This window comes from Anoplophora glabripennis, unplaced genomic scaffold (assembly GCF_000390285.2).
Source record: "Anoplophora glabripennis isolate ALB-LARVAE unplaced genomic scaffold, Agla_2.0 scaffold317, whole genome shotgun sequence".
Lineage (NCBI taxonomy): Eukaryota > Metazoa > Arthropoda > Insecta > Coleoptera > Cerambycidae > Anoplophora > Anoplophora glabripennis.
In genome coordinates, this window is record NW_019416468.1 from 402060 (window position 1) to 429959 (window position 27900).

At 31.7% G+C, this 27900-nt stretch overlaps 1 protein-coding gene and 1 long non-coding RNA gene across 6 annotated transcripts; both read left to right on the forward strand.

Moving 5' to 3' along the window:
* The first annotated feature begins 322 nt into the window (after positions 1–322).
* On the forward strand, positions 323–24918 carry LOC108907001 (segment polarity protein dishevelled homolog DVL-3). 5 transcript variants are annotated; one of them, XR_001964316.1, is made up of 12 exons: positions 451–611; positions 1012–1081; positions 1862–2055; positions 2138–2300; positions 2354–2523; positions 2576–2704; positions 4002–4096; positions 4165–4296; positions 5378–5643; positions 5699–5906; positions 9171–9281; positions 9337–9761. XR_001964316.1 is itself a non-coding variant. In XM_018710456.1 (12 exons), the coding sequence occupies exons 1-12, from the start codon at positions 451–453 to the stop codon at positions 24778–24780; spliced, it is 1830 nt and encodes a 609-aa protein (XP_018565972.1). In that variant the 3' UTR covers positions 24781–24918. The 5 variants fall into 5 exon arrangements, 4 of the variants coding, with proteins under 4 accessions (XP_018565971.1, XP_018565973.1, XP_018565972.1 ...); XM_018710456.1 differs by lacking the exons at positions 9171–9281; positions 9337–9761 and adding exons at positions 20345–20539; positions 24734–24918; XM_018710455.2 differs by lacking the exons at positions 9171–9281; positions 9337–9761 and adding an exon at positions 20345–21355 and having other exon boundaries at positions 323–611.
* Positions 11953–12677, forward strand: LOC108907003. Its single transcript, XR_001964317.2, has 2 exons — positions 11953–12197; positions 12253–12677. It is a non-coding gene; the product is annotated as an uncharacterized LOC108907003 (long non-coding RNA).
* Positions 24919–27900: the final 2982 nt, after the last annotated feature.

The following is a 27900-nucleotide window of genomic DNA, read 5'->3' on the forward strand; positions in this document are numbered from 1 at the left end:
GTTACAGTACACAAAGAAAATATTTGACCTAATGTTTGTCTTGGTATTTTACCTTCTTTACTAAGAAAAGAAGTCAATAGAATACGCTTCAAAACATAGACCACCCTTCAAAACATTTTTTCCCACCGTCCAATGGACAATTTGTCAACGTGTGACGTATTGTCAGGGTGTGCAACTGTGCATATGATAATAATTCTTGAGGGAAAATGCAATTAGTTTGTAATAAATTCTAAGAATGTAAAACACTGTTATTTTTAAATAAAAAATGAACTATTTTCGATTTTCTCACCCATTATTTTCCCACTTTTTCGAAAATTACCTAAAATGTGTGCATTCAACTTTTGGAGAAATTGGGTGGGGATAAGTGATTTTAATTATGTCCGCCATGTTGTGTTAAAGTGTTTTCGTGCTGTCAAATAAAAGAATTTTTGTATAAATTAGTGATTAAAAATGGAAGAAACTAAAGTTATTTATCACATAGACGATGAAGAAACTCCATATTTAGTAAAAATACCAATATCACCGGATAAAGTCACATTAGCCGATTTTAAGAATGTCTTGAACAGACCCAACTACAAGTTTTTCTTTAAATCGATGGATGATGACTTTGGGTATTATCTTGCTTTACAATTTATTTACTTGTTAAACTAAATGTTTTGTTTGCGCATATATATTGATATATTTCATAGTTTGTGTAAAAGAAAATATCCGGTTAATATTGAAAATTTTAGGTAGCCATTATTTCCTAGAAGTAAACAGTAATTATTTATTCTTTTGACAACTAATAATTTTTTGGCTTCAACCTCGTTGGTTTCACTTTTAAAAGCTGATTTGTTTCATTTATAATTCAATATTTATCTAGTCTCATTATATGTGCTCTATACTATCATTAGCATATTTGTTTATAAAAGAAAGTGTTTTCTTTGGTGTAAAAATGTAAATAATCTCAAGTGAAAGTTAGAAATACTTTTAATTTACTTTAGTGTGTATTATATTTTGAAAATATTTTAGTGTTGTCAAAGAAGAAATTATAGAAGATTCAGCACATCTGCCTTGTTTCAACGGAAGGGTGGTTAGTTGGGTAAGTTTTTTGTAATAATTTTAGTAAAGTGTTATTTATTTATTTATTTTTTGTATGTAAAATTTACAACTACTTTATTGAAAATAAATACGAACAATCATAAAAGTAACATATCTGTTAATGCTAGACAAATAGATACACTGAGTGAAAATCATGTAGATAAGATATAAAGTACTTTATGTGGACAATCTCATGATAAATTTGCATAAATTCACTATAATACATAGATATCCACGTTTAATATACTTATCTTTTGGGTCGAAATTGGGTTCACTTGATATAATCCATGGAATTTTGGTGATATGATGAAATAGACACATTATAATTTGTGGTTTTTAATGATGTACCTTGAATACAGCTTTAGAAAATAAATATTTATATGTGCGAATGCACAAAGTATTTTGTCTGTTGGTTTATTAATTAATCTGTTTACATGCTGCAGCTAATTAATAAATAATAAAGGCTAATATTTATAAACTAAATATTCCAGTACTTCATGGTTTATACACTTTTTAACTTTTTTTTAATTAAATAATCAATATGTGCAATAAGATAGAATAAAAGAAATTTACTTCACTAATAGTTAAGATTGGTTTACGTAAATTTAATTTGTAGTATTTTTTGTGTGACGTCCTAAAAATTGCAACTAATTCTTTTATAAAGTTAATTTTTATTTGTCCATTTCGGGATTCAAGTGAATTTTATCCAGTTATAGTTCAGTTTTTAAATGCAATTTGCTGTGTGTAACTGGTGTTACATTAAGTGTTTGTTTTGCCACAGCTTGTTTCGGCAGACGGTTCAAATCAATCGGACGGTGGTTCACAATGCACAGACAGCGTTACACACCCTTCGGAGACCCGCCTGCCTCCGCCAGCCCCCGAATCCGTTTGCACAGACACAGAAAGTATTATCAGTTCGAGACAGGGTAGGCGGCATCACAAATACTCATCTAGAATCAACGGACATCTTCCAAGGTACTTCGCATGTTCCTTTAGACTTTGCAGAAGTAGTTTTATATATTTATTGAATATTTTATAAACAAAAATATTGTTTTAGAGTATATGAGACTGCATCTATAGTAAGTTCAGACCTGGAAACGACCAGTTTTCAGTCTGAGACGACAGGTCGACACACGGCCTTGTCGGAATGTTCTAGCGTAAGTAGGCTGCATGTGGCGGGCAGGAAACGGCCCCAAAGGCGAAGAAAACAAAGGTTGCAGGTATGAGTCAACGTACCGCTAAGTTTCCGGTACACATTTGAAAATATTTTTAGGCGATGTCGAGGACCAGTTCATATTCTAGTATAACGGATTCTACGATGTCTCTAAATATTATAACGGTAACTTTGAATATGGACACAGTGAATTTCCTCGGGATATCCATTGTGGGGCAGAGTAACAAAGGGGGAGATGGGGGTATTTACGTGGGATCAATTATGAAAGGGTAAGAACAAGGTTTGCTTTTGTTTTAAATGTTGTAATGATTAATTTTTTAGTGGGGCGGTGGCTTTGGATGGCAGGATAGAACCGGGTGATATGATATTACAGGTTAACGATGTTAATTTCGAAAATATGTCCAACGATGAGGCTGTTAAGGTGTTAAGGGAAGTTGTACAGAAACCGGGGTAAGTTAAGTCTTTAGATTTTGCTAATTTGAACGCGGTTAGTTTATTTATTAATTTCTCTATGTATTTATTTATTAATTTTATTCTTTGAAAAATATTGGATGTTCAAAACTATGCGAAAAAAAATATATTGGATTATTTTACGTATAAAGATAATGGTGTAAGAATTTTTTTAAAAATTTTAACAACTTGGAAACTTTTTTTTGTTAATAATGTAAATATTTTGTCATAGATTCTTTTTTTTAGTAACAGATTTTTTTCATATTTTTGCACCCAAAGTATCATCATTTTAGAACCTTATAGTCTAGAAAATTTGCTGTTTTTTTTTAATTAGAACATTTTAATATTTAATACAGTTCCACTTATTCCAAGGCGGTAACATTAATTGTTTCTGAGGAAAAATGTATTTAAATCTTTGGATTGCTTAAAAACAATTTACTTATGTTGCGGTATAAATGAAGCACGAGTTGAGTATAAAATACTAATTATTATAAAAATTGTGTGAAACAAAGAAAAAAAAAGAAGTATTAGAATAAAACAAAAAGGCTTAATTTCGCAATATTCTGAGGTATGAGACTTCTTTTATTTTAATATGAGTAATTTGTGTAGGCTTGACCTATTTACATTTAAGAGTAATCCGTTTTTATAGAATTTATTACACAGTTTGTCTAAATATGTATTAATGCACAAATAACAGACTTTCCCCCATTTTAACATAGATTTTCTATAAAATGGAGTTAGTTTGAAACTCAGATAACTTTTTTGTGTAAAGAAATCTGTAATTTACGATACCGCTTGTTCAAAAGCGGCAAATTACAAATTTCTTTGCAATAAAATGTAATTTGAGTTTCAAACTAACTTTATTTTATAGAAAATCTGCATTAGAATGGAGTCTGTTATTTGTGCATTGATTCATATTTAGACAAACTCTGTAATAAAATCTATAAAAATGTATTACCAGTTGCCTATTTGCTATAGAACCCTCTTAAAAAAATGGTAACAGTTTAAATTAAAAATTTTGTTGCAGACTTTGTTCCTCTTTGGGACTGCTTACTTGTAAAACTTTTTAACAATCTTAAGGTTTATTTTTTGAAAAAGTAAATACAAATTTATAATCAATAATTGTACCGAATATAAAAAAAATTAGAAGTTGTATGATTATGTTAATACTATTTGAAAAAAGAGTTATAGTGACTTATGTCATTATTTTTATGGTTGGCATTACCCCCAAAATTTTTGTATGTATAATTTTTACAATATACCACAATTTTTTGAATAGTTTTGTCATTATTCGCAGACCCATAAAACTAGTAGTTGCCAAATGCTGGGATCCGAACCCCAAAGGCTATTTCACCATACCCAGAACTGAACCAGTGAGGCCCATAGACCCAGGTACTTTTTTTCTCTGAATTTATATTCGTTCCGGATATAATTTTTCATATTTAAATTTTTAAATACAGGCGCCTGGGTGGCTCATACCGCTGCGGTGAGGGGCGACCCAGTGGCGCGACCGCCGAGCAGCTCCACCGTCTCCAGCTCGTCCATAGCGAGTACGATCCCCGCTAACGAACGTGAGTGTCTGCTAGGTCCTGGTATGTACGCACATCGCTTTTTCTGCACTGGTTTGCGTGTTTGTTGCAATTCTTTGCCCTAACCGCTAATTTATTTATGTATTTCATCTGCAGCTTGCATGAAGTTTTTTTACTGTGCTTTTCTTGTATTGTCGAATTTGGAAGCAGGCCTGTTATTTGTTTTTATTTTGGAAATGTTTTTTTTTTCTAATGTAGGGTGCCCCAATGTTACGTATACATCTAACTAGCACAGATTTTTGCGTTAAAGATGTAAGATGTAATAATAATAATATACAGGGTGATTCACAACTTATCCAAAAAAATTTGGGAATAGGTGCGGCATGAGAAATGGAGTCAATATCGTAAAAATAAATTTGTAAAATCCTTATAGTTTTCGAGAATAAAATTATTGAAGTTGCAGTACTTTCGACCATTACATAGCTGGACAACTGTAGTCTCTAGCGTCATTGGCAATACACGTTGATAGCCACGTGGCCTCAGCGACTCCGAATACTGAAATCCGATTTTACAATCGTCGTTGTGATAGTGTTTACAAAAGTTTTTTTAGTAGTTAATGCAAAAATGGCTTGTGCGTATAGCAACTCAGAGTTTGTGGATATCGTTTTAATTTATGGCGAAGCAAGACAAGGTGTTAGTTCGTAGAAACTGAGTAAGAGTCCCCTGTACATCCAATTTTTTTTATATATATATAAGTTCTGTATGTACTTCATTGGACTAACCTGACTGAAGTCCTTCAGAAGGAATGCAGTAACTTCGTTTATTGTCTACAAATAAGTATTAGGACAACAAACTTCATTTAAATGAGGCTAAGCGTTTTAGAGTTACTTGGAAAAACCATTTTTTATTTAACAGAAGCTTCTATCATCATTCTTGCTTTAATTTTATTTTCTGTAAACTTAAAATCGTAAAAAAATAATCTAGCTTTTCATGATGCATGCTCTTAAAAATGTACCCTGTATATTATTATTTTTTTGCCGTCATAAGCATCGAAGTTGCTACACATACTCTTATAACTGTAATTCATAAATAAGCTCTTCTTGTTGAAAACGTACCCCATGACATACCTTTTATGTCCTCGTAGACCTAGAAGAACCGCTGTCCATAAACTCGCCCATGTCACAAGTTGTACAGGCCATGCAGCGGCCCGACAGCGGCCTGGAGATCCGGGACAGGATGTGGCTGAAAATTACGATACCGAACGCTTTCATCGGGACCGATATGATCGACTGGCTCCTGACCCACGTGGAGGGGTTCCAGGAGAGACGGGATGCCAGAAAGTACGCGTCGCACCTCCTCAAGGCAGGTTTCATAAGGCACACCGTTAATAAAATTACGTTTTCGGAACAGGTACGTTTAACGTCGACCTGTAAACGTGCTGTGATGAGCGAGTTTTTTTTTCCAGTGCTATTATATCTTTGGCGATCTGTGTTCGGCGATGACCAATCTGAAGATACAGGGCGATACGGATAGTGTGGGGCCTTTGCCGAACGTTCCCAACTACATGCCATACAGCGGCACGTACAATCCGCTGGAGTACATGCCGATGCCATTCTACAGTGAGAACACAGTATACGGTTACAATAAGGAGGAGTCTGTTCTGAGCGGCAGCGGTAAGTGTTATCATTTTTATATTCGCTACTTTTCTTGTTTTAAAGTGGAAGTTCTCAAATTGTATGGTGATTACTTGGCTGTTGAGTATGTATTAGCCGTTTTTAATCAATGAAAAATTTGAAAATCTATTGTAATCGTTTAAAGTAGGAGTCCTCAAAATGACATTTCATTTGACATTTTGTTATTTACATGGTCAATTTCTACAGAAGAAACAAATAAAATTCATTTCCAATTTTTTTTTATTACATTTTTCGAAATATTGACACTTATTTTGTCTTTTTTTTGTCTTCATTTGTTTTGTGTAAAACAAAGGTACTTAGTACAAGGCGTCTAGGAAATGGTGGATAATCGGGGATTTATATAGAACTTGCAAAAATAGTGTTGCAATTTATGTAATTTATTCTTATTCGGGTTCACCCTGTAGAGCCGTTAAAGTTGTTGAAAATAGATTTTTCTTTATAACTTTTTTGTTTTTCATTCAATTAATATAATTTCTGGGTAATAGTTATGTTTTTTGAAGCTGTTTCTAATTCTAAGATGTGTAATTTACTTCGGGGGCTCAAGGGTTGAGTGCCGTCAACAGTCTTAGTCCACAAACAAATTTTTTTATCTCCGTTTGTGCATTAAATATTTTTCTAAACCTGATTTTTATGTTTTTCTGCACTTCTGGTGATAAACACAAATTCTTTAGTGTTCATTGTAATTTTGACTAGCCCCTACTATCGGCCGTTTTTGGCACTGCCGACTTAGAAACATAATAACATACGTATAATGGAATTGTCAGTATAAATATAATAAAAATCCCTAATTCTGAAGTTTCAATAAAAATGTCATAATTTTTCCACTTTAATATTATTTTGATGAATTCCTATGTAATTATGCTGTTTATATAATTTTTTACTTATGGAAATGATTATTCTATTCTCAGTGATGCTTCAAGAAACTCAGTTTCAGAATTTTTGATATTTTAATTCTTGTATTTTCCGAATACAAGCGTAACCTTAAATGTTGAATTCGGTTAGTGCTTGCCATTTGAGGACTCTTATATTTCGGCTATTGATTATGTCATATGGTATGGAACTACAACGTTGATGGGTTTTTTATTGCACGAATCGTTCAAATGGTTATTTAGAATGAAAAAACCGCAGAGTGCTCTTAAATTAGAGGGTGGAAGGGGGAGATGCAACCCTTATGGTTTTTGAGTATATCTCGAAAACGAAGCAAAATTTGAGGATATTGCATCGCCACGCCACAGTAGCGCAGTCGGTCGAGAGTGCGGTGGCAAGCATTTCTCGGCTAGGCTTCCTACTCTGGTCCGGGTTCGATCCCCGGTGTCGGCACTAGCAATGTCGATGGATAATGGGTGTTTGTCCGCGTTTTTTCAAGTGTAGCCCCCTTCCGCACAAGCCTTTGGCTTTTGGATTTGGGGGTTGTCTCATTTCTGTGGTTTTTATTGCATAGGAAATATTTTGTAGATGAGATTTTCTATCGAAATAGCTTATTTAAAAAATTTATTTACTGCAAAATATATTAAAACCAATTTAACAAAAAAGAAAATGCAAAAAATTCAATTTTTTGTTTTTTTTTTACTTTTATGCAAATAATTTTTTCTGAGCAGAGATAGTTATAGGCATTGCTTCATAGAAAAAAAAGTATATAAAATTTCCTACAAAATGATGGGTTATAAAAGTTTTCGCAATGAAAATAGACTGAGTTATGGTCGTTCAAACTTTGCCATTTTTTTCAGTTTTTACTGAATTTATGACAATATTGTTTTAATAGTTATTTTTGAGTACATAATTAATTTTTATTTAATAAAGACATACGTTAAATTAATTTATCAATAATAAATAAAAGTTATACAGGTTCGGAAAGTAACGATGGTTCATCTGCCGTTACGTGAGAGTGATAAAGTAAGACATAGAAATCCATGCGATAGAGAAGGATGGCTATAATGAAGGCGTTTCATAGTCACCGCCCATTTCGCCCTTCCACAAATAAGATCCACTTCTTATTTGGTACTTTCCGACCCTGTATGGTTTTATATATGGAACAATCCACGTCAAATCGATCAAGCCTGTGCCCAAAATTTGAGAACACCTATGAAGATGGTTTTCGGCTAAAAAAATTTGTCTTTCCAAGTACTTTAAGATGCTAATTGGCAGAATTGAAAAATCCAAGATGGCGGCCATAATATGGCGCCTAGAAGTATGAGAAAAATAAAGATTTGTCCGATAAATTTCTCACAGTAATCAGATTAATGACAAATTCATACCCAAATAGTCTAAACAGGTGCCTTTGACATCGTTGGACATGAGTATGAAGTTATTTTTCAAAAATTCAAGATGGCGAATTTCATATAGTGACTTGTAAGGCTATAAAGCCTGAAATCGTCAATTCAAAGGGAACTGAACTGTCGATTTCACCCATAAATCTTATCTGAACAGATATTTCTCATGTTTTTCAGGTCGCTGGAACGTGACCTTGAGTTTGTTTGATGGTATAATATCATATATCGATTCTAACCTCAAAAATATTTGAAAAATCTTGATTTTTCGTTGATATAGCGAGCTAAACCTCAAAAAAATAGACAATTTTCATGTTTTTGGGGTTGCTTTGATTTCGAGATATACTCCAACTGTAAGGGTTGCATTTTCACCCCTATCTCCAATTTCCACCCTCTAATTTAATAGCACTCCGTGGTTTTTTCATTCTGAATAACCATTTGAACGATTCATGCAATAAAAACCCATCAACGTTGTAGTTCCTTAGTACCCTGCTTTTTAAGACATAGTTAATAGCCTAATTAAAAAATGGAACGACATTATAAGTCAGTACTTGCAAATTTGTTGGAGAGTATAGAACAGATCCGATAAAAGTTTGATTATTAAAAAATATTTAAAATTCAAATGATTTAGCTCTGGAATTTGCCTCGTTATAAAAATTCCTTGAAATTACAAAATTAAGAATATATTTTTGATGTTTTATCATCTTCTAGCATTTCTAAATTGGTTCCTGATAAAGTAATATTTCGTTGAAAAAAATCCAACACTCATTTATTTTTGTAAGAATTTTCTCGGATTTATTGTATGCTCTTTGAATTTTAAACGTTGAAACACCTTCGAATACATCTTGGATCAATTTATATAAAATTTTTATGAGAATGCATTGAAAACTATTGGTGTGCCACAAGGATCTTGGTCAATCTCCCATAATTCCCTTCTCCTTACATTATATTAATGAACACTTTTGTCTTCTCCTAGATTCAGATAGTACAAAATCTTATCCAGTGATATAAGTGGTAGTCTAGTGGTAAATGCCTAATATACTATAAATTATGTAAAACCTAGATGTAGTTAGGACCTCTAGCCTAGGTATGTAGCTGTTCTCGTCAAACAAGATGCCAGAATGTAAAAACCTCTTTTTCAGATGTCCTTTTAATACAATCCTCGTGAGGTTGAGGAATTTTTTTAAACGTACCACACCCGTTAGGATATACCACGCGATAGGGCGCTACTCCGCCTCGGTTTCAAGTGATATACCTCCTGTTGTTAATTTTGTTTGCAAGTTTTTTTTTTTATTTGCGGGAAATAAACTGGATCTCATAGTCTAGGACCGAGACGCTTAACACATTAATATATCATATATTTAGAAGGAAATCGTTATAAATATTATTCTGGAACTGTTTTAATTTTAATTAAATATATAATTTTGACTATTATATTGAAAATAGTAATATTAATAACTGAATTCTTAAAAAACGCTAAACAAGAAATTGACATTGTCACAAAAAATAAATTAATGGGATGTTGAATAAGTTTTCGCTGATTTTTCGTGAAAATCTTTCCTTTATTTAAAAAAAAATTGTAAAAAAAAATGTCACTGAAAGTATATTTCGGTCTTTATGGCAACATTTTAATGCTACATCGGAAAAACGACACGTCTTTTAAGGATATCAAAGAGTCTACCTATTTTTTGGCGTCTTCATAATAATGGAAGTGCTGTTCAGCCATATGCCATCGATAATCTGAATTGGCAATATCTGGTGATCGTGGCGGGTAGGGTAGGGCTTTCCGTTTAAGAATTTCCAAGTAGATTTTCACTGGTGGCCGAGCAAAATCACTTTGTCATGTCTCTGCTCGTATAACGGCCATTTTTTCTTCAATTCTCGGCTCAAACGCATCATTTGTAGTCATTAATGATCTTCCCTGATGGTTTCATTCAGTTTGAGCAGCTCATAGTAAACTACTCCCACCAAAGCCAGAACAGAGGCTTGGAACCATGAATATTCCGCATTGACGACGATGTTGACGCAAGGCCCGGCTTGCCCCACGATTTTCTACATTCAGGATTATCGTAGCATATCCATTTTTCATCGCCAGTTATCATACAATGCAAAAAACCTTTCCTTTTCCATTGTGAAGCAGCTGTTCACACGTGCAATGACTCCGTTCAATGTCTCTCGGCTTCGACTCGTACGGTACCCAATGTCCTTGCTTTTGAATCATTCTTAATGCTTTCAAACGTTTCGAAACCCCTAGTGATTTTACAAGATCAGCTATTGTCTGACATGAGTCTTCAATAAGTTACGCCTCCAATTCTTTATATTCAAACTGTTTCGGTTTATCTTCAACATCAAAATCGTTATTTTTTTAAGCATCTAAACGAATCTCTGCATGTTGTTTACGACAGAGCATGGTCGTTATAAGTCTCGACAANTTTTCTGCACTTCTGATGATAAACACAAATTCTTCAGTGTTCATTGTAATTTTGACTAGCCTCTACTATTGGCCGTTTTTGGCACTGCCGACTTAGAAACATAATAACATACGTATAATGGAATTGTCAGTATAAATATAATAAAAATCCCTAATTCTGAAGTTTCAATAATGTCATAATTTTTCCACTTTAATATTATTGATGAATTCCTATGTAATTATGCTGTTTATATAATTTTTTACTTATGGAAGTGATGCTTCTAGAAACTCAGTTTCAGAATTTTTGATATTTTAATTCTTGTATTTTCTATAAGAAATTATCCGAATACAAGCGTAACCTTAAATGTTGAATTCGGCTAGTGCTTGCAATTTGAGGACTCTTACATTTCGGCTATTGATTATGTCATATGGTATGGAACTACAACGTTGATGGGTTTTTATTCCATGAATCCTTCAAATGGTTATTTAGAATGAAAAAACCGCACAGTGCTCTTAAATTAGAGGGTGTAAGGGGGAGATGCAACCCTTATGGTTTTTTGAGTATATCTCGAAAACTAAGCAAAATTTGAGGGTATTGCATAGGAAATATTTTGTAAATAATGAGATTTTCTATCGAAATAGCTTATTTAAAAAATTTATTTACTGCAAAATATATTAAAACTAATTTAACAAAAAAAAATGCAAAAAATTCAATTTTTTGTTTTTTTTACTTTTATGCAAATAATTTTTTCTGAGCTGAGATAGTTATAGGCATTGCTTCATAGAAAAAAAAGTATATAAAATTTCGTACAAAATGATGGGTTATAAAAGTTTTCACGATGAAAATAGACTGAGTTATGGTCGTTCAAACTTTGCCTTTTTTTTCGGTTTTTACTGAATTTATGACAATATTATTTTATTTTTTTTCTTTCTGAATAACCGTTTGAACGATTCATGCAATAAAAACCCATCAACGTTGTAGTTGCTTAGTACCCTGCTTTTTAAGACATAATCAATAGCCTAATTAAAAAAGTAGAACGACATTCTAAATCAATACTTGCAAATTTGTTGGAGAGTATAGAACAGATCCGATAAAAGTTTGATTATTAAAAAATATTTAAAATTCAAATGATTTAGCTCTGGAATTTGCCTCGTTATAAAAATTCCTTGAAATTACAAAATTAAGAATATATTTTTGATGTTTTATCATCTTCTAGCATTTCTAAATTGGTTCCTGATAAAGTAATATTTCGTTGAAAAAAATCCAACACTCATTTATTTTTGTAAGAATTTTCTCGGATTTATTGTATGCTCTTTGAATTTTAAACGTTGAAACACCTTCGAATACATCTTGGATCAATTTATATAAAATTTTTATGAGAATGCATTGAAAACTATTGGTGTGCCACAAGGATCTTGGTCAATCTCCCATAATTCCCTTCTCCTTACATTATATTAATGAACACTTTTGTCTTCTCCTAGATTCAGATAGTACAAAATCTTATCCAGTGATATAAGTGGTAGTCTAGTGGTAAATGCCTAATATACTATAAATTATGTAAAACCTAGATGTAGTTAGGACCTCTAGCCTAGGTATGTAGCTGTTCTCGTCAAACAAGATGCCAGAATGTAAAAACCTCTTTTTCAGATGTCCTTTTAATACAATCCTCGTGAGGTTGAGGAATTTTTTTAAACGTACCACACCCGTTAGGATATACCACGCGATAGGGCGCTACTCCGCCTCGGTTTCAAGTGATATACCTCCTGTTGTTAATTTTGTTTGCAAGTTTTTTTTTTTATTTGCGGGAAATAAACTGGATCTCATAGTCTAGGACCGAGACGCTTAACACATTAATATATCATATATTTAGAAGGAAATCGTTATAAATATTATTCTGGAACTGTTTTAATTTTAATTAAATATATAATTTTGACTATTATATTGAAAATAGTAATATTAATAACTGAATTCTTAAAAAACGCTAAACAAGAAATTGACATTGTCACAAAAAATAAATTAATGGGATGTTGAATAAGTTTTCGCTGATTTTTCGTGAAAATCTTTCCTTTATTTAAAAAAAAATTGTAAAAAAAAATGTCACTGAAAGTATATTTCGGTCTTTATGGCAACATTTTAATGCTACATCGGAAAAACGACACGTCTTTTAAGGATATCAAAGAGTCTACCTATTTTTTGGCGTCTTCATAATAATGGAAGTGCTGTTCAGCCATATGCCATCGATAATCTGAATTGGCAATATCTGGTGATCGTGGCGGGTAGGGTAGGGCTTTCCGTTTAAGAATTTCCAAGTAGATTTTCACTGGTGGCCGAGCAAAATCACTTTGTCATGTCTCTGCTCGTATAACGGCCATTTTTTCTTCAATTCTCGGCTCAAACGCATCATTTGTAGTCATTAATGATCTTCCCTGATGGTTTCATTCAGTTTGAGCAGCTCATAGTAAACTACTCCCACCAAAGCCAGAACAGAGGCTTGGAACCATGAATATTCCGCATTGACGACGATGTTGACGCAAGGCCCGGCTTGCCCCACGATTTTCTACATTCAGGATTATCGTAGCATATCCATTTTTCATCGCCAGTTATCAATGCAAAAAACCTTTCCTTTTCCATTGTGAAGCAGCTGTTCACACGTGCAATGACTCCGTTCAATGTCTCTCGGCTTCGACTCGTACGGTACCCAATGTCCTTGCTTTTGAATCATTCTTAATGCTTTCAAACGTTTCGAAACCCCTAGTGATTTTACAAGATCAGCTATTGTCTGACATGAGTCTTCAATAAGTTACGCCTCCAATTCTTTATATTCAAACTGTTTCGGTTTATCTTCAACATCAAAATCGTTATTTTTTTAAGCATCTAAACGAATCTCTGCATGTTGTTTACGACAGAGCATGGTCGTTATAAGTCTCGACAAGAATTCTTGAGCTGCAGATTTCTTTTGAATAAAGTATTGCATTAAAATTCCCACAAATACTCTTTCTTTGGTACGAAAGAGTGACCGCAAAAAACCTGTGATTTTCGCCCATTTTTCACAATTCGCATAGAATTAAAAAAAATACATGAAAATATGTTTTACTTGTCGTAAAAAACTGAAAAGAGCATAGCTTTTAGTATTTTGAAAATTTTAAAAATCACCCCTACTTAGAGGTTGAAGAAATGCCAGAAATGAAGAATTTGAATATTACCAATTGATATAAAAACTATTAGCATGTGAATTATCTTCATACATTTTTTTTTTGGAATTTTTACAATTATTTCTGATATTCTCTATTTTTGGGGATGATTCCACCCCCTGAGCGCCCTTAAGGGTGGATTTTCTATTTCAACATGCTTATTTCAGTCATGAGAATAAATCTTTCTTTGTATCAAGAATCATTCGATAGAAAAATTCATTCATTTTGAAAAATTTTCAAGAAACAAAGCTATGCTCATCTTAATTTTTTACGACGAGTAATTTGAGACCAAAAACATATTTTTATCTATTTTCTTTAGTTCTCTGCCAATTGTGAAAAAACGGGCGATTTTTGCGGTCATTCTCTGACATGTTTAAGAGGGCTCTATAGCAAATAAGCCATTTTTTTAGATTTTATTATACAGTTTTTCTAAATATGAATTAATGCACAAATAACAGACTTCCCCCCATTTTAACGCAGATTTTCTATAAAATGGCCTTAGTTTGAAACTCAAATTGCTTTTTGGTGTAAAGAAATTTATAATTTACGATGCTGCTTGTTCAAAAGCAGCAAATTACAAATTTCTTTACAACAAAAAGTAATTTTAGTGTCAACCTAACTCCATTTTGTAGAAAAACTGTGTTAGAATGGAGGAAAGTCTGTTATTTGTGCATTGATTCATATTTAGATAAACTGTAATAAAATCTATAAAAATGTATCGCTGGTTGTCTATTTGCTGAAAAAAAAAGTAGTTAACACTTCGGCGAACAAACATACACTAAATTTCAAGCTTGCTTATATTACTTCTTTATAGGTGCGTTACTAACTTAAACTACACACAGGCAGTTCTGGTAACGCCATCTGTTGGAAAACAGCAGGAACTTATTCAACGTCCCTATACTTTTCATTTTTTTTCAAGTATATCATAACTTCTGTGACTATTGCCTATAACAGTGCTTTATTTATATTAATATTATTCTTATAATTAATTTTTTTTATCTTCGCACACATTTTCAGTTTATTTCTCATGTTGTTTTGTTAAATATTAGTTTTAGTTACTTCAAATACTCACCCATTCACCCATGTCTTCATCGCCTTAGTTGTGTTTGATTAATTTTATTTTGTACAGTTGAATATCTGGCAGAATTTTGTGCCATTCTTCAGTTAAGCTTCACTTGCCAGGTGTTTTTATTCCATCATCATTTATTTGTAAGTTTTAACGATCATTTGGAAATAAACTAGATTCGATTATTATTATTTTTCTTTTTATAAATAAATATTTTGTTTCTTAGTTTTTGTTTGTTTCTTTGAACGTTCCTGTTGAACCTTGTGGCCGCCAATAGTAAGGAATTGCATGAACGAACGAAAAAAGGGTGTATTTAGGACCATGCAAAAATTAGTCCACGGGCCCACGTACAAAAAAAAAATGATTACCAGCAAGTTGTAACTTTGGCGTGCAGATTAAGTTTGACAAGTCTCCCAAGATTTGACCATGAGGAAAATTCAACAGTGGTAAGTTTTCCCGTGATTTTCAGGAAAACCTGTCAATCTGGCATAAACATGGATTGTTATGACCAGCACTTTTTTTAAAGTTTAAAAGAAAGATATTTTTTTTAAACCCCCTAAATATTTGTCCGACAAAAATTTTGGTATTTTGAGTTTATTCCCCACCCCAAATATGTCGATTTGGTGACATTATGGTTGGTGACAACCAGCAAGCTGATTTTTCTGGGAGGGTTTGGTAATAAGATTTGAAATGAAAGTATCTTATTGTCCGACAAAATTCTTGAGAAGTTTTTGCAGTTCGACGCCCCGAAGATGTCGACTTAACGACAACATGGTCCTGGTTTTGATTTTTTTCTCTAATAATTGAAATGTATAACACAATACTATAGTTGTCCGCCAAAAAGATTAGAAAATTTGCCTTAAAAATGGGTAAAACTAACTATTTTTGTGGTACCTAATGTTCATTCTGCTATAAAATAATAAATTTTTTAATGAAAAAATAAAGAAGAATAAATAAGAAAATTATCTTGTTAACAGGAGCAACAGAAATTGAAATTCATAAATAATTATGTCTAACTAATTTAATTAATCTCCATCAAAATGATTTCTTTGTTCAAAAAACTTATATGTACATATTATTTTATAAACTATTGTAACTATTTTATAAAAAATGGTAACTGTACAATGAATGCATAAATTTTTGCTTGTGTTTTTTTAAATTAAAATTTGCAATCTTGTTTTGACAAACAGTTTACACATAGTTTTGTTCTTGAAAAACCAATTAAACCAATTTTAAACCAATTTTAAAAATATTATTATACATTTNACATTACCACTATTAATTAATAGCTACTTGTTGCAAATGCTGTTAAATTTCGTTAAAATTTTTAATTATTACTACCCGTCTTTTAAATTATAAAATATCTTCAAAATGTCAGCAAAATGTTTGTTTTTGTTCAATAAAGTCATTTTTCTTGAAAACGGTTGACTTTAGAGCAATGAACCAAGAGAACTCTTTTTGTCTAATATTCATTGGCGCTTCAAAATTTGCTATCAAATGTTCATTTTTCCAGTGGCGTAAAAGTTGGTAGGGAAAAACCCTTACGATACCTTAAAATCTCCACCACTGGCACGTTCAGTGAATTCGAGAAGGATGCGAAAAAGTAACTATTAATAGTGGTAATGCATGTACAAAAACTCAGTCCTGTAGTTCAAACGGTTCCTAAGATATTAGCAAAAAATTAAAAAAAAAATTAAAGTTTTGACACCGTGTACCTCGAAAGTGAAAGTCCGGAGAGAAAAATGGAAGAGTAAAATAATGTTTCTTTTTTCAAGAGGAATTTACAGTTTTCCGTTGCGACATTTATTTAGGAACACCCTGTATACCACAAAAATAGTAATTTTTCCCATTTTTAAGGCAAACTTTCCAATCCTTTTGGCAGACAAGTATATTATTGTGTTATACATTTCAATTATTACAGAAAAAAATCAAAACCAGATTGCTGGTTATCACCGACCATGTTGTCGTTAAATCGACATCTTCGGGGCGTCGGACTGCAAAAACTTCTCAAGAATTTTGTCGGACAATAAGATACTTTCATTTCAAATCTTATTACCAAACCCTCCCAGAAAAATCAGCTTGCTGGTTGTCACCAACCATAATGTCACTAAATCGACATATTTGGGACGTGGGACAAACTCAAAATACCAACATTTTTGTCGGACAAATTTTTTGGGGGGTTTAAAAAAAATATATCTCATTTAAACTTAACACTTTAAAAAAGTGCTGGTCATAACATTCCATGTTTATACCAGATTGACATGTTCTCCTGAAAATCACGGGAAAACTTACCACTGTTGAATTTTCCTCATAGTCAAATCTTGAGAGACTCGTCAAACTTAAGCTGCAAGCAAAGTTACAGCTTCCTAGTAATAATTTTTTTCTTTGTACGTGGGCCCGTGGACTAAATACTTTTGTTGGGATGGCCTTCTAGGGGGCATATATTTCACGTAAGTTCTTACAGGTACATTAAATTATGTATTTTTGTTATTAAAAAGGCGACAAAAAGTTAAATAATTTCGTGTATTATTTTTTTTACACAAGCTGTGTCATGACAACATGCCCAAAATGATGGACCACTTACATCGTCTAGATTTAAAAATATTTCTGTTATAACAATTCTTGTTAAAGCCTTCGTTTTTGGGATACAGTGTGTTATACAGGGCTGGAAAATCCACATGGTCCATCTTTACATGAGAGCGACAAAGTAAAGTAAAGAAATCCGTGCGATAGACAAGGATGGCTATAGTGAAGACGTTTCACAATCTGAATAATCACCGCCCGTTTCGGGTTAGAAGTGGGAGTGACTATTCAGATTATGAAACGTCTTCAATGTAACCATCCCTGTCTATTGCACTGATTTCTATGACTTACTTTATCGCTCTCACGCAACGGCCAATGTACCATGGGAACTTTCCGAACCTGTATATGAAATTTTGTGTCTATAATACATAAACAATTGAGATTAAAAGAGTGAGTCTCGACTCAAACCGGTTACAAATATACAGGGTGAGTCATTAATAATGGTACACAGCTTAATGGCAGATTGTTAACATCAAAATATACCGATTGAGCCAAACATGCCCTAGTCAATTATTGCTCCTTTCCCTACAGGGTGTTAAAGTTGAAAAAATATTTTCGATTTTTTGCTATATTTTCAGTATGTATGGAACGATTGTTTATTCTACGTTTGTTGAAGTGGCAAATACGAATATGCAAACAGTGTTGGGGTCATGTCTAGGGGGCGCTAGTTGTACTGTCCTATCAATGTAAAAATATGAGTAACTTTTTGTATTTTACAATTTTGAATTTTTTTAACTAGAAATTATTGAACTACGTTCAATTTTAAATAAAAAAGTTGTACTTGTTAGAAATCGATAAACAACCATTTTCGAGATACGGACGTTTTAAGTTTTTGAGATTCGGCGGGAATTAAATTAGAAAATTAGCAGGTCTTAAGATACCAAGCCTGAATTAAGAATTAAGACAAACATTACAGCAACTGAAAATGTTATTGTGCATATCTTAACAAATTATTAATCATAAAAGATTCTCAAAGCAACCACCAGCGACTACAGTGCACTTATTTAAATTTTGTCTGATGTTAAATAAAGTTCTATGTGGTTTGATAATATGAACTGATTCTTGAATATTTGCCCACAGCTGTTCTTGACTATTAATAATGTCTTTGTAAATTAGAGATTTAAGATAGCTCCAAAAGAAAAATCCGGCAGATTTAAATCAGGGCTACGTACAGGCCAAGGTACATACTTCGTTACTGCGTCTAATCCAACGGTGGGAGATATTCTCTTACTTCTAGAGTATAATGTGCTGTGAATTTATTATGTCAATGCCTACTACTTTTTGGAAAAAATATTTTTTTAATTTAATTCCCGCTGAATCTCAAAAACTTAAAATGTCTGTGTCTCGAAAATGGATGAGTTTATCGATTTATAATAAGTATACATTTTTTATTTAGAATTGAACATTAAATAAATTTAGAATTATGCAGGGTGTTTCTAAATGAAGTAGCAAAAATGGTACCAGTGAATCTAGAGCCAAAATTAAGAGGATTGAAGTAAAAATACCCCCCTGAGGCGATATAAACTCTTAAAGGAGCAGATTGAAATTCACATTTTAATTTTTTTCTTTAACATGAGTAATGCTAGAGACACGAAATTTGGTATGAGCATCCTACTAATAAAGAAACAACTTTTCAATATTTGCTCGATCATTGGCGTATTTTATAAAGGAGTGAAACAGTCAATCGGAGTGAAACAGTCAATCCCATTGCAATATTTTATTAGAAATTTTTTATATGCAGCAAATTATTTATTTAAAAATATCTATTGGGAAGACTGATTTATTGCGCAACTTTTTTACCTCGTGTAATTTTTCGATAAAATTGATAGTTTTCTAGTAAAAAAATTGGTCATTTCTTGATAATAAAGCTTGGGAACCATACAATTTTTTAGGGGGGGATTTTTATTAAATTAAAAAGTTTTGAAAGAAATTTGTGAAATAAAAAATAAATTAGGGGTTGCCGGCCCTGATATCTCGAATTTTTTGTAATCAGTTTTGATAGATGCAGGTATCGGTTTTTTTATATTTTTCTCATAACTTTAATTTTCCATAAGTTATAGCATTATGAAGTTTGAAAAATAAAAATTAAAAAAAGTATCAGTCAGCTGATTACAAAAAGTATTTTGCAAATATATGTTGAACCCTTTTCGATATTTCAGAGTCGGCAACCCCTATTTTAGTTTTTCATTTTCCAAATTTAAGTTGAAATTTTTTTGTTATGAAACACCTAGCACAGAAATCATCCCCTATGGGTCCCATGTTTTATTATCAAAATATGACCACTACAATTTCCACCAGCCACCTCTAATTAAATTTAATAGCAGGTTCTACAACGTAAATTAACAAAAAGAGTTTTTATAAAAAAGGGTACAGAAATACTTTTGTTTTGAATTACAGTGTTAAAACAAAAGTTTTGTTTTAGTTATAAGAAAATACCTGAAGCGATTTCTATGAAGTTTTGTTTACAGCTTTAGTTTTTGATTGTTTACAACAAATAGAGGCTTAGAAGTGGAGAAGTTAAAAATTTTCCCTCGTAATTTTCTTTTTCTTCCAAATGTTTTAGATTTATTGAACTTTTTTATTAATTTGTGTCAAAAACCTTTTGAGTAACCTTCTTAAACTCGAGTTAAATGTATCTAAAACATTAAAAAGACATCTCTATTATTTTATTTTCCAAAAATAAAAGAAAAATTGAAAAATTCATAAAAAATAACAATTTATTTTGTAATTTATAAAAGTTTTATGAGATTTTAAAACAGTTGTGGGATTCAACAGAACAGTCGTACATTTAATTTTGGTATACACGAAACTCTTTATCAACCTATTCGCCTGACGATAACCTACGAGTGCTGGGTGGTAGTTGTCATTCATCAGATTGCTTTTCTTCTTGCCCATAAAGGAGGCTCCTCCAACGGATCGGATCAGATGAAGGACGCGGCAGCTGGCCACAGCAGCGCGTCCGACAGCGACCTGACGTCCCTGGGACCACGTTCAGCTCTACCCGTGGCCAGCGGGAACGGCAACGGCAGCTCCAACGGATCGGACCAGAGCAGCGGGACGCAAGTGGCGGCTGCTCAGTCCAAAGATATTGCCGGTAGTAGACAATCATTTAAGATAGCTATGGGGAATCCGTGTGAAATGTTTGTCGATGTCATGTAGTCAGTCGTTTCCTATAGATTTTTTTTTTAATTTTATTAGAACACAAGCGAAAGTAGAAATGCGCAAAAACACAGGTTTTAAGTAAATAAAAAATACAAAATGACTATTATTTTTAAGGTAATTGTTAATTTTTTAATTATTTATTGATTTATTTTTATTTATTTATTGATAATAGCCTTGTTTGTATATTTGTAGACAACCAGTCAAACTTAGGAATCAACGACTCTCCTTAATAATCTATTGTGATGAAAATTTTTTAGGTGTTGTCACCGAGTATTCTCATCCTTAACATTTGACTGGTTATCTAGCCGTAAATATGTAAACAAGTAAAATAGTTTCAGTAGGATCACCAAATATTTTAATACATTTTGCTTTTTGAAGGTCCAAATTTGAAACTTTTATCACGTAAACTAAAGTCAGCAACTAATTTGAAAACCTTTTTCTATACAAATGAAAGAATGTTTATAATTTTGTGCCATAAAGACAGAATTTTATTATAAAAATAGCAATTTACAAACAAACGTATTAACCTGTTTTTTGATATTTCTACTTATTTATTGCATTTACACTACTGACAATTTTCTACTAGAATCTTTTCTCTACCTTTAATATCATTTTTTTTAAACACTAGTTACGACCGGCACAAACTTAATCGTGGCTTCTTATACACATAACTACCAATAAATAGTTATTTTTTTTGTGTATATTGAAAAATATTTTATATATTTACTAAAGAATATTTAAATTTGTATTAAAGTAGATATATTTTTTGTAAGAATGCTTTAATTTTATAATTATCGAGTTAGATTAATATTATTAACTAGAGAAATATTCTTTATTTTTGATGGATGTGTATATAGTTTATTTGGAATGCATTTTATTTTTGCGGATAATCCGCAAAACGTTGAATCGTTTCACGGATTACGGATGTCCTAATTATAATATTGCTGCATGTGGCATGTATACAATAAAACAAATTGTTTTATTTTATTTTTTGTTTCATTTGGCTTCTTAGTGCAGTATGGTATTTAATTTTGCTTGACTTGCATGGTTATTTTATCGGTAGAATTTTTTTTTACAGAAAAATTGCTTTTACATCTAACACCTTGGCTTGCAGTAGTTCAAACGTACCAATAGTTAAAAGTAAATTGGTGATTAATATCTAGCGTATTTCTGTACACAAATGTTTATGAATATGTACGTTTTGGTTGATTTTAAATTTTTTCGAAGGAAACCAAGGTACTAGATGATAAAACGTGGGCAAGCCATTTTTGTAACATAAATTATACTCAAATTTTATTCAGCAAAATGTTTGCCCTATAGGGTTTAATTTTCTTAAGGAAGAGCTGACTGATTTAGTCAAATTTTCAAAATACTGTTTATCAATTTTTAAAGTAAATACCGACTTCTAAAATTTTGGAAAATTTTAATTTGATCTAATAGCATAGCATAAAACATATTTTTTAATTTTACTAAAAGGAGTTCCATAATATAGTAGTCGCTGGGCAAAAGTATTACATTAATGTACTAAAACTTATTTTTTGACACAAATTTCTAATTAGTAATTTTAGAACTTAATAATTTTATTATTCGGCGATAGCTTCTAACAGAGTAGACCATAATTGCCGTTACTTGCACAGACCATATAGACTGCACATAATGGTGAATCGTCCAACCAAATTACACTTGGAGAAAAAAAAAATTGTTACGAGGACTTTTATAAGTGGAAATGGTAAAAGGGATTATATTAAACCTAAAAAAAAATAAATGTTGAGCAGGGGTGGTGGAGGGTTGAATTGGGGGGTTGAAAAGTTGTGAAAAATTGTATCATTGGGATTTCTGGCGAAAGTTGACATCAAACAAAAAAGTATCCAATACAAAAGTTGTAGGTCATGCAAAAATCTACAACTTTTGTAGGGGTAACTTTTTAAGATAACCTCAAAATTTCCGAGATAAATGTGAAAAATAGGTTTTTTATGATTTTTCCTTTTTTATTTCTCATTTCCGTAAAAATAATTAAATTTTGAAGAAACTTGGTGAAAGTATACCTTCTGTGTCTTAAAGAACCACAAATTTTTTTAGATAAAAAAATCAAAAAGTTTCCGGGATATTCATTTCTTCCGGTCTAAAACACTTTTTTTTTTCAAAGAAAAATTCTACTTAAAAAAATCGTACACAGTTCTGCCGGTAATCATTTGTTTCGTTTTGACATATACTTTTTGGTGAAATAAAAAAATCTGTAATCACAGTTCAAAAACATGCTCAAAAATGCAAAAAAATAAAAAATGACGCAACAATGAATTTTTCAGTAATTGTTGATAATTTGTTTAAATTAAAAAACATTCCAAAAACTGATTACACCATTCAATTCTACGGAAAAAAATTAAAAAACTGTCTCATTGTTTGACCAAAAACTTTATTTTTGTACAGTATTGCTATAAACATCTAAGTCAAATTACAAATGCACAAATGATAAATTATTTTAAAATTGGTTTTCAAATAAAGCCAGAAAAAAATTAAACAATTTTGAAAAATTTTGGGTTTTTTCGGATATCTCCGGAACTACTCGGAATTTTAAAACTTTCTAAGCGGCATATTGTTAGGTATAAAAAACACAACTTTTTTCTAATCTAAGCCACCCCGTATCTTACCGTTTCCTAGATCCTAATGCTATCCCATCCTTATCTGGGACACACTGTATATCTATGAATTTATCAAAATTAAGTACACTAATCGATCCTACGAAAAAAAAAATATTTATTTTTTTTATTCACTATTCGACTTATGTTTATAGTAATACTGTACAAAAATAAAGTTTTGGGTCAAACAACGAGACAGTTTTTTTTTGTATTTTTTCCGTACAATTGAATGGTGTAATCAGTTTTTGTTTTTTTTTTAAATTTAAACAAATTATCAACGATTACTGAAAAATTCATTGTTGCGTCATTTTTTATTTTTTTTTGCATTTTTGAGCATGTTTTTGAACTTTGATTACAGATTTTTTTATTTCACCAAAAAGTATATGTGAAAACGAAAAAATGATCACCAGTAAGTTCTAAGTAGAATTTTGCTTTGAAGAAAAAGTGTTTTACACAGGAAAAAATGAATATCTCGTAAACATCTTGATTTTTTTCATCTAAAACAGTGTGTGGTTATTTAAGACAGAGAAAGGTATACTTTCACTAAGTTTCGTCAAAATTAAATTATTTTTGCAGAAATAAGAAATAAAAATCGAAAAAATCTGAAAAAAACTTGTTTTTTACATTTTTTCGGAAAAAGTGACCTCTACAAAAGTTGTAAATTTTTGCATGATCTACAACTTTTGTATTAGATATTTTTTTTTGACGTCAACTTTCGCCAGAAATTCCAATGATACAATTTTTCACAGCCCCCCAAATCAACCCTCCGCCGCCCGTGCTCACACATTTATTTTTTTTCGTTTATTATAAGTGCCTTTACCATTTCCACTTATAAAAGTCCAGGTAACAATTTTCTTTTTTTTCTCCTCTAAATGAGTTATTTCGATCGGTCTAGAAGCCAAACCACGGAGAAGCAAAGTTTACTCCATGAATGACTAACATCGCAAGGCCTACTAGGTTACTGCTAGACCTTGCCAGCCTCCTAACGTTCAGTCTATATGGTCTGTGCTACTACGTACAAAGATGAAACTGTATTAACATTTGTTTTAATTTTTATTTGCAAAATGGCAAAAAATGTTTTATACCGTTGCAGTAAATTCATTTAAAAAAAAAAAACTAAATAGTGAACCCAGCATAAAACATTGATTGATATGATAAAAATTGTTGTAAGAGTGCAGTACATCTCATTTAAATACATAGCACTTGTAAGAGCATGATCGAGCACTTATTTTGAGGCCCCCGAGACAATTTATACTGAAAATTTTTTTTCTCCCTTGCATGAGACCCGACATCGATGTTGTTGCTTTATAGTTAACAACATTTTTGGCCCTTTTAGCAATAAAAATAGAATGTTTCATATAGGCTTTCATATTTTTTTTAAGAAGTCTTAGGAAAGATTAGAAAATTAATGTATTCTTGCTAAACATTACGAATTAGATAAACAAAAAAGTAAAAGTTCTCAATTTTTACTTCATTATTCTTATTTTTAGATGAGACGAGCTGGAAATGGTTCGTTCTTATACAGAAAAACGTATGAGCTACGCCGTCGTAGAACGTTTGTAAATACACTGTACAATAGGCTTCACAACGCTACTTAACCTAAATACTACGTTGAGTTGGGCTTTAAGCAAAATAATCGCCCCCGTTTTCGAAAATATGGAGAATTAACTTAGTTCCCGATCCTATGTACTGAAAATGTTAAGGTTTTTGCATTAAAAACTATGTTTTAATAGTTGTTTTATTTTCAAAGAGCCACTTGAACTGATTTTCCTTGACGTATTTAAAAATATGATAAACAGTATTTTTAAGAGATTAATTTCTTTGGCATGTTATAAATTTTTGGAAAACGAATGAGTATTCTAGTTTTCTATGTATCTTTAGATTGTTTTATATTGTATCCACAAGTAATAGCAAATTTAGACCAACCTTTACATATCATACTGCACACCGTTCTCTTTCTTTTGTTATTTTCATTGACCATTTACGTTTTATGATTTTTTCACTAATTCATAATTTAATTTCAGTATTAAGTTACCTCTAGTGCAATATTACACAACACTTTGCAAATGCTTTGCAAATCTTACGCAAGGTAAGTTCGGTTTTGTTTATTTTTAGCTTAACGCACATTTTTAACTGTGAAATTGTTAGGAATACCTGTCAGAAAAGTTATTGTTTATAAATAAATGCAAAATGCTCGGGGGTTTCTTTTTTCCCGAACGTTTTTCTGGAAAAGGGACTGACTGTCACATTTTGTGTTACAAAAAGATCCGAATACCTTCAAATAGTTCTTGCATTTTCTTTGTAGATTCTGGTGTGGTGAGTTACCAATTCACTCAGACTTAGAAGACTTGAAAGTTAAAAGGAACTACATGTATACTATAGTGACGTAAATTTTATAATAGCTTTGTATATTTTTAGTGTTACTGTACAGTTCTTTTCTTACTAGTTTTATTTCGGTCTAACCCATTTAAAAAATGTATTTGTCAGAAAAAAATTACCTAAATCTCTTTAGCATTTTCAGTAACACGGATAACCTTAGAAATTAAGAGAAGTTTTAGAGAAATCGGCGATAATCATTTAAACTAAAAATTAAAATATATTGTTAGCTGTTTTCGTAGCAAATATGCATTTTGGTAACTATTAAAAGAAAATCGTATTTTTTTTTTTATTTTTTGAGATATTTGATGAGGCAAAATGTTTCATTATTTGTCATTTTTATTACAAGGACTTTAAATTAATTTTGAAGGATTTTTTTGTAAATTCAAGGCTTTATCGTGAAAAATTGTGTACATTATTATTTTTCAAAGTATTGTCCATCTGCCAATCGATCCAATTTTTCGTATTTTCATAAAATTGGAAGCGCTACTTAGCCACACTATGTTCTATGGATCGGAACAAGTAGTAATCCAACTATTTTTTTAACTACATGAGCAACATGTGGTTGAGCGTTGTTATGTTGAATAATTACTTAATCGTGCCTTTGCTGGAATTGTGGCCATTTTTCCTTCAATGCACGGCTCAAACGCATCGATTGTGTTCGGTAACGTTCATTTATGTTGGTTTCATTCGGTTGAAACAACTGATAGTACACAACACCCAGCTTCGAACCATGAATATTCGGCCTTGCCGTCAATGTTGATGCATGACCAGACAACCCCCACAATTTTCTATGTTTAGAATTATCATAATGTATTCATTTTTCATCGTCAGTGATGTAGGCTATTGAATATAGGATTTCAAAAGGAACTATGACGTTCAAGATATTTTATTACATATGAATCGTTGAAATGGTCATTTTAGATGAAAAAACTGCGGAGTGCTATTAAATTAGAGGGTGGAAATTGGAGATAAGTGTTGAAAATGCACCACTTTCAGTTTTTTAATTTTTTAAATAAGCCATTTCGATGGGAAATAATTTTTTGTAAATAATTTTTCCTATAAACTATAGCAAAATTTTGCTTCGTTTTCGTGCTATATTTAAAAAACAGTAAAAGTGCATTTTCACCCCTATCTTCAATTTCAAACCCTCTAATTTAATATCACCCCGCGGTTTTTTCATTTTTAATGACCCTTTGAACAAGTCATGTGATGAAAGTCTTTGAACGTCTTATTTCCTTTCTTTTTTTGCAAAAAATTAGAATTAAAACGTATAAGGGTAAACGCGACGAAAATGGAAAAATTGGCTAAGTTTGAGCAACCATATATCAGTCAATTTTCATCCTAAAATACTTTGCAACCTCTTATTTTGAAGGAAATTTTATCAACTTTTTTTTCTATGAAGCAATGCCTATACCTATCTTTACTCAAAAAAAAAATTGAGGCAAAAAAGTAAAAAAAGCAAAAAATCGAATTTCCTGCTTTTTTTCAAATTGTTTATTAACGATTTTTCGCATAAAATTTTCCTTTTAAATTTTTTAAATAAGCTATTTCGATAGGAAATTAAATTCTCTAAATAATTTTTCCTATGAACTATGACGAAATTTTGCTTCATTTTCGAGCTACAATTAAAAAACTGAAAGGAGTGCATTTTCACCCCTATCTCCAATTTCCACCCTCTAATTTAATAGCACTCCACGGTTTTTTTTATCTAAAATGACCCTTTGAACGATTCAAGCAATAAAATTGTTTGAATGTCATAGTTCCTTCTAACTCTGTTCTTTTTGGATATAATCAATAGCCTAATGATATGATGAAAAAAACCTTTTCTTTTTTGTCTTTGAAGCAATTGTTCACACGTGAAAAATCCCCATTCAACATCTCTCGGCTTCAATTCATATGGCACACAATTTCCTTGGTTTTGAATCGTAACAAGTGTATTTAAACGTTTCCAAACTTTTGTGCAAACAATATTCAATGATTCAGTAAGTTCATCTTGCGTTTAACATGAATCTGGTCAAGGAATGCTTCCAATTCCTCATCTTCTAACTTTTTTTTGGTGACCGTCAACTGTATCATAGTCACCACTTCTAAAATGTTGAAACCAATACTCACGTTTTTATCGATGGAGTATGTTCATCGTAATTTTCCAACAGCACCCGATGACTCAGCAGTACGTTTCTTTTAACTAACCAGGAAAAGTAAAACCTCTGGCAAATGGTGTTTTGGTAGTTCGTAATTTGACATGTTTAGAGCCAAGAAAAAATATGTCGTTTACACT

Coding starts and splice junctions, on each gene's coding strand:
- LOC108907001 (XM_018710455.2), top strand. CDS start 451: ATGGAAGAAACTAAAGTTATTTATCACATAGACGATGAAGAAACTCCA. Junction 2,056..2,137: donor ATCAACGGACATCTTCCAAG/GTACTTCGCATG, acceptor ATATTGTTTTAG/AGTATATGAGACTGCATCTA. Junction 2,705..4,001: donor GAAGTTGTACAGAAACCGGG/GTAAGTTAAGTC, acceptor CATTATTCGCAG/ACCCATAAAACTAGTAGTTG.